This window comes from Sorghum bicolor, chromosome 9 (assembly GCF_000003195.3).
Source record: "Sorghum bicolor cultivar BTx623 chromosome 9, Sorghum_bicolor_NCBIv3, whole genome shotgun sequence".
NCBI lineage: Eukaryota > Viridiplantae > Streptophyta > Magnoliopsida > Poales > Poaceae > Sorghum > Sorghum bicolor.
In genome coordinates, this window is record NC_012878.2 from 51,280,118 (window position 1) to 51,287,928 (window position 7,811).

Sequence of the window (7,811 nt, forward strand, 5' to 3'; positions counted from 1 at the left end):
TTAGTAGAGACACCTCTATTTATTTTTAGTGGTGGTTTTAGATCTAGCCGTCTCTAAAAGTATTTCTAGATACGGCTAGATGTAGAGCTGTTTCTAGAAATAGATGCAACGCTGTAAAATTTATAGCATTTTTCAAACAAAGTTAGAAGAAGATAAACTTTATATCAAAATTGTATATCTCAAAGAGATCTACAACTATAGGTGATGAATTTTTCCATTTAAAATTATCTAGATCTAACAAAATTTTGTTTGAAGTTCTCATGTTTGAAATAATCTATGGTTCTAAAATTCAGTTTTAAGAGCTCACATAGCCAAAGGTGTAGATCTCAAAGAGCTTTACAACTTCGTAGTTGACACATTTTCATAGTTATAGTGCTCGACTGTAACACCCAAAAATCTGTTTTAAATTAATAGGGATTAATTTGAATTAATTAAGCATTTTTGTGCACATTTAAATTTAGCACTTAAATAATTTTTGGTGGAAAATAAAATTTATCATAAGTTTAGAAACTTGAATTTTTCATTCATGCTGGAGCATAGTGATTTTGTGTGTTGTTTATGTTTTTATTTTATTTGTTTTGCACAAAATGCTATTTGGAAAAATGTTTTAGAAAAGAAAACAGAAAAGAATTTGGAAAAAAAAAGAGAAAGAGGGAAGCCCTCCCTGTCGGTCTGGTGGCCCAGCCGCCCCCTGGTCCCTTTCCCTTCTTCACGCCACGGCCCAGACCAGCTTGCTTCGGCCCAACAGCCCAGCCGCGCGCCCCACTTCCCCTCTCTTCTCCTTCACTGCCAACCGGGCCCTGCCCCTCTCTCTCGCTGACGAGGCGACCCCACCTGGCGGGCGCTGTTCCTCTTCCTTCTTGCGCCGTGGACGAACAGGACGCAGACGACCCGAGCTAAAACTTTCCATCCCGAAAACCGCTATCGATCTCCACCTCGGCGCAAGCTCCCTGCGCATTCCCTGGCCGAATCGAACCCCTAGGTGAGCTCGCCGTATGCTCCTCTCCCTTCCCGTGCTTTTGGTTTCTGTTTTGGTGCACGGAATCAAGAAATTCATCAACGCCGGCGAGCTCGGCCTCCGCGGCAATGGCGCCGCCGCGCCGGAGGGGAGGAAGCCGGCCGGCCCACCGCCTGGCTCCCCCTGTTGGATCCGAGCCTTTAGATGCAAGATCAAGGGCCGAGATTAGAAGATACCTTTTCGCCTAGAAATCTTCATAAAGAGTCCCTGAAGTATTTTAGTATTTACTCCGCGGTCCCTGGCGCCCTGAGCAGAACCCGTATTCCAATTCCGAAAACGTAAACCTGGCCGGTTTGAGCAAAATGCGCTTTCCAATAAATACAGAATTGCCACTGATTTTATTTTGCTCATAAAATATTCATTTTAACTCCGTTTTTGTCCATTCAAATTTCGTTAGATTCGTTTTTACGAGCTCTATATGTTAGAATTATTTATTCTCTATTTTGAAACTTTTTAATTCTGCAGTAGCATTTAATTGATTATTTCTCTATAGAAATCTACTTCTACGTTTTAATTCTGATTTTCGTGAACTTTAATTTTGTGTGACCGTAGTGCTGCGTAGAACATTTTGATACACTTTTATCTTTGTTTTACCACTGTTTGGTGTAATGTTCTAATTATAGCTTGTTTGCTTTGTGTATGATTGTCTACATTGGATTACGTGTTGTTGATTGATGATCGGGTATAGACGGTGAGCGATACGTTGGTGATCAAGGTCAATCTTTTGAAGACCAGCAGGCTCAGGAGAGCTTTGATCAAAGCAAGTATAATTTAGGATCATCCTTGTTACCTATTCACTTATAACTACACATATATATCATATGCATGCTATCACCTTGTCGACCTTAGCAAAATCATAGATGATTGTTACCTGGATTCCTTGTTACCTACTTGATATGCATTTGGTGTAGATGTGCTAGTGCTTGATATAATCCATGATCTTGTAAGATGATTAATAGCTATGCAATGAACGTTAAATGATGACAAATAACTATATGAGATCTTGTCTGTAAGTGATCACCGGGACAACAGTGCAACCATGAGGGCTATAATGGCTCTGGCTTTAGCTCAGTATGAAGCCCTTTTCTAGCTTGTTAGAGGTTACCCGAAAGGGCGGAGGGGCTGAACCGTTTTGGGTATAGTGTGGCCTCTGTCGGTATGTGTATAGGCTGCGAGTCATTGTGCCATCAGAAGGGGGGCTCTATATCTGCGCGCAAAGGAAACCTTGCGGCCCTAACATGTTAGACGAACTTTTGAAAGGCTTCATAGTGATCCCTGCCGATCTCCCTAGGAAGGGGTTAAGAGATTAGCTACCTTGGGCGAAAGGGTAAATCATGACTCATGGGTAAAGATGCACAACCTCTGCAGAGTGTAAAACTGGTATACTAGCCATGCTCACGGTTATGAGCGGCCTTGGGGGTTCTTGCTGCGACGACGATGAGCTTATTAAGTTGTTATGTTCATTTGATTATCGTTTATGCTATGAATTAATTATGCTTACACTTGATCATGGGATTAATAGATTATTTATGCTACCTTGATAATTGCTACTTAATTTATGAACATGCTATCCACCATTAAAAGCTAAATGCAGTCAAACCAGTGTCAGCCAATTGAGCCTCATAAACCCCTGGTTATACTTGTTGAGTGCGATATGTGCTCACTCTTGCAATTTCCCAACACCCCAGGTTATGATAATGATGATGCTTGGAATGAGGACTACCGTTATGAGTACTAGGTTTGGAGTCAACCAGTCAACAGTGTCTCTGTGTGGAGCTTCCGTCGAGAGCGTTGTTTACTTTATACTATCAATTTTTATGAGACTATGTGATATATATATTCCGCTATGTAATAAACACTGCAATGGTACATTTGAGATTTGTCTACTTATGTGTGCGACTGTTTCTGGGGCACACATGAGTCTTTTATGCATCCTATTTTGTTCTTAAAATATGGGTGTGACATCGACGATATCTACAAATATTTAGTTTGAATATTTTTTTTTTGAATTTGTTTATGTTCTCAAATATCGATTTCAATATTCGATAAAGTGAATACAAAATAAATATATCTACCCTATAGTCATAAGTGACTATAGGTGAAGTGATTAGAGAAACTACACGCAAGGCCATATGTTGTATGTTCAAATCTCGTTGGCAGCACGTGTACGTATGTCGCGTGACTTGTGACTTCTCCAGATTATTTTTTGGCCAGATTTTATGATTTTTAAACGATTACTTATCTAGTATGTTCGAGCTGTCCCTACAAAATAAATTTGTTCTAGCCCGCCTCTATATAGACTTTAATTCTAGCCACTTCTCAAACATCATTTATTAGCAGTGTCCCTTTATTTAGAAAAGAATGTAATTTAGTATAATACTAAACCCCTCATTTGGTATTGCTTCGGCTCCGACTTCATGTGGCTCCTTGCAAGAACCAAAAGGAGTCGAAGCCGTTTTTTTACTAATGATAGAGAAAAAAATTGACTTCTCTTGGCTACTCCTTACAAATTTAAGATAAGTTATTATAAAACTACCACTAAAAGTGTTTTTGCTAAATATTTTTTTAAACGACTTTAGCTTCACAAGAGGAGTCGGAGTTTTAGCCCTGCCAAAGTAATCCTAAGCTAATATTGAGTTTGACTATCTATATAAAAAGTATGAATACTATTATATCAAGTAAGTATCATTCGATTTATTATGAGATATATTTCTTATAATATATTTATTTAATTTATAAATATTAATATATTTATGTATATATTTGATCAAACTTTAGATACTTAAAAAATGTTTTAGAATTGTTTTTTTTTTACGAAGGCCGTACGTAGCACCTTATTGCAATTTGCTTATTTACACAAGATATACATATAGCACCTAGAGCTACAAGCCTATTGCAATCGATTTATTTACGTTGCAGGTGCTTGTATACATTGACGATTATCGCCAAGCCAGTCGTTACATGTGCATGCACACTCGTCCACGTGAATGGAGACATGCATATCCTGTCCCTTTCAACATCTATATACGGAGTCATAAATTGAAGTATCTTGAGTTTGATAAAGCAGCCACCACTACCAAACAACACTTTTAGACACGGTCAAAATCAAATTTTGAGGTTTATTTTCAAACCTACTACTACACTATCGATGTTAAAAATCAACTTGCATCCACAAGGATGCAAAACCCATGATCTCTCTTACCACCACAACATATAGTCACTGTAGATATAGTGTCTCATGTTTATTAGTTTATACAAATTTTGTATTGGATATTTTGACCCCTAAAGGTTCTCAAATGAAAAGTTACAGCTACATAGTTTTAGGATTCGCCGAGCACTACAACTTTGATATAGGATATGTCTCCATTTTAGGTCATCGAAAAATTCAAAAAAAAAACTGATTTTCAAAATATAAGAACTTAAAATATATATTTGAGCCCTTAAATGATCTTGAATAACATAAAGTCCTATGGGGTTGTTTGCTTTGCTGAAAATATATGGCGAAAAGTATTTTTCGCAGATTTGTTGTGAGAGATAAACATTGTTAAATGACTGGCTGATTTGACAGTTCGTTTTTAGATAAACACTACTAAATGGCTAGCTGATTCGGCAACTCGTTTTGATGAAGCTGTTGCAAGAACTTCAGAAGCAAAAAAAAAGAAGAAAGAAAGAAAGAAAAATAAAAAGAAAACTATGCTAAAGGGGAGGAGAGAATGGGCATGAAAGGTTAATGGAAGCAAGGGTCCAAAGTAAACCATAGAATAGGGGAATAACCGTACAAGTTCTGGCACGTACTATATTGTATGATGCAGTACACTCTCCTTGTATAATTTAACAGTTTTATTTAAAATGTCTGCTATATCGTGTATAAAACGCTGTGTGCTCTGAGATTGCCACAGCACAAAGCAAGCTCACTCATCACAGACGTGAAGCACCTTATAGAGGCTCTCAAAGGCACGCGCGCGGGCGAAAACGCGGAGCCATCGAGGAGAAGCCCAATTAAGGGACGGAGGCTGTTCTTCATCATGGTCGCATATGCATATGCAACCACGTTGTACGTGGCAGCTCAAGCAGCCCGCCTGCCGAGCTCCTTGCAGCCGCAGGCGGTGGCCGCCGTCTTCTTCACGTCGGCCGCGTGCACCGTCGCCCTAGCCGTCCTCCTGGCCTTGCTGCGGCTCCGCCCGCCGTGGTGGTGCGCGTGCGCGGTGTGCGAGGCGTACGTGACGGCGTCGTGGGCAGCCGAGTTCGACAACCTCTGCGACTGGTACGCTCACCTGCTGCGCCGCGCGCCCGGGCGGACCGTGCACGTGCACGTGCTCGGAAACGTGCTCACCGCCAACCCGCCCACCGTCGACCACATGCTGCGCGGCCGCTTCGACAACTACCCCAAGGGCGCCCCCTTCTCGGCCATCCTCGCCGACTTCCTCGGCCGCGGGATATTCAACGTCGACGGCGACTCCTGGCTCTTCCAGCGCAAGCTCGCCGCCGCCGAGCTCGCGTCCCCAGCGCTGCGCTGCTTCGCGGCCGGCGTCGTGGCCTCCGAGCTCCGGTGCCGACTCATTCCTCTGCTCTACTCTGCAGCCGGCGACGGAGACAGCAGCGGCGACAGGCTGCTGGACCTCCAGGACGTGTTCCGCCGCTTCGCCTTCGACTGCATATGCAGGATCTCGTTCGGCCTCGATCCCGGCTGCCTGGAGCTCTCGCTGCCCATGTCGGCGTTCGCCGACGCGTTCGACACGGCGTCGATGCTCTCCGCACGACGCGCGACGGCGCCCATGCACGTGCTCTGGAAGCTGAAGCGGCTACTCAACGTCGGGGAGGAGCGGGAGCTCCGCGACGCCATCCGCCTCGTCGACACGCTCGCCGCTGAGGTCATCCGGCAGCGCCGGAAGCTCGGCACCGCCGCCTCGGGCGACGACCTCCTGTCGCGCTTCATGGGCTCCATCAACGACGACAAGTACCTCCGGGACATCGTCGTGAGCTTCATGCTGGCCGGCCGCGACACCGTCGCCTCGGCTCTCACCGCCTTCTTCTTGCTGCTCTCCGACCACCCCGACGTGGCCACCGCGATCCGGGACGAAGTCTCGCGCGTCGCCGGAGACGACGACAGAGACGGCCACGCCGCCGCCAGCTCGGAGAAGCTCAAGGACATGCACTACGTGCACGCGGCGCTGCACGAGTGCATGCGGCTGTTCCCGCCGGTGCAGTTCGACTCCAAGTTCGCGGCCGGCGACGACATGCTCCCTGACGGCACGTTCGTCGCCAGGGGCACCCGGGTGACCTACCACGCCTACGCCATGGGCCGCATGGAGTCCGTGTGGGGCCCCGACTGCGCCGAGTTCCGGCCGGACCGCTGGCTCCACGACGGCCGGTTCGTGCCGGAGAGCCCCTACCGGTACCCAGTGTTCCAGGGCGGCGTGCGCGTCTGCATCGGCAGGGAGCTCGCCATCATGGAGATGAAGTCCGTCATCGTCTCCGTCGTGCAGAGCTTCGACATAGAGGCGGTCGGCCGGAGCTCCCACCGGCCAAAGTTCGCGCCAGGCCTTACCGCCACATTCGCCGGGGGCGTGCCTGTCAGAGTGCGGCGGCGAGCGAGAGCTCGTGTCAGCGAGCTCCGACGACCACCAAGATAACGTCACCACGGCACCATGCACGCACGATTTGTTCGTCGTGTTCTTCCCCTTCGTGACTTGTATTCGCGAATCGCGACGACGACACAGTTTGGTTCTTGGCCTCCACTGGAGTCTGAAGATTCCTCCGATAAGGGTCATCTGGTCATGGCACAGGCGGAGGAAGGGATTAGTCGTCTAATCCGATGCCCGACGGACGGCACTAGTTCTGGCACATGCATAAAAAGGGGGCGGCGTAAAGTCGCCTCTGCATGTCAGCATGTGTGCTATTCTTTCCAACTTTCAAAGCAGAATTGTCGAAAAGAAAATTTTGCAGATTCAAAGTTGCAGAATGCATGCACATCTAGATGTTGTAGCTTCCTAGGGAACTTGAATTATTGCAAGGTGGTCGGGCAGCGAATTAGAAAAATGCATGCAGTTGATATATTCTTTATTCCAGCTCAGCTCGTTGGATAGATTTTTACGGTGGAAACCTATCCACACCATGTTCCAGTTTTTGACTCAGTGTAGCTACCCGTCCAATATTATGGGTTTGTTGTCCTGTCTTCGAGAGGTGTTCATAGTGTCCAGGGTGTGTTCAAAGTGGTGAAAATGTGGTGTAAGCATGCAATTTGTAATGTGTTTCGGACAAAATAAAAAAAAATTAACTAAGTTTGATTTACACTGAAATCCCATTGCTAAAAATAGCATGCAATTTGCAATGGTGCTGTCGAGCTATCGCAGGAGCAATCTGCCCTGGACTATCAGTCTCATGCGCAATCAAGAGCCATCCACATAGCGATGTGCTTCTCCATTCACCGGCACCTTGTGTTCCGATTCTCCTCAGCTCCTTGCAGGAGCAATCCGATTGCCCTATTGCAGTCGGCCGCTAAACAGTGCATCACCTTGTTTGTCACCGGACCTATTCGACGCACAGAGAAAGTGTGCAATGAACATCATTTCTTCGTGTGCCTTCATTCAGGCTTCTTTCTATCTTGTGTTTTGGACTTTTAGTAACACTTATAGGTCTTCCATGTGTCTTCTAATATCTTGCTTGAGGTTGCATTGAGATATGCGTTTGTACATTTTTCAATACAAATCTAATAAGTGGGAGGATAAGAGCACGTGCCTAAGGCCAGAAAAAACTTTACCTCTAGACCACCGCATTGCCTAAGTCCAAGTTC

The 7,811-nt window shown here is 45.6% G+C and overlaps 1 protein-coding gene across 1 annotated transcript; it reads left to right on the forward strand.

The window, feature by feature from the left end:
• Positions 4,800-7,309, forward strand: LOC8061737 (cytochrome P450 94C1). Its single transcript, XM_002439835.2, has one exon. The coding sequence runs from the start codon at positions 5,044-5,046 to the stop codon at positions 6,649-6,651; it is 1,608 nt and encodes a 535-aa protein (XP_002439880.2). The 5' UTR covers positions 4,800-5,043; the 3' UTR covers positions 6,652-7,309.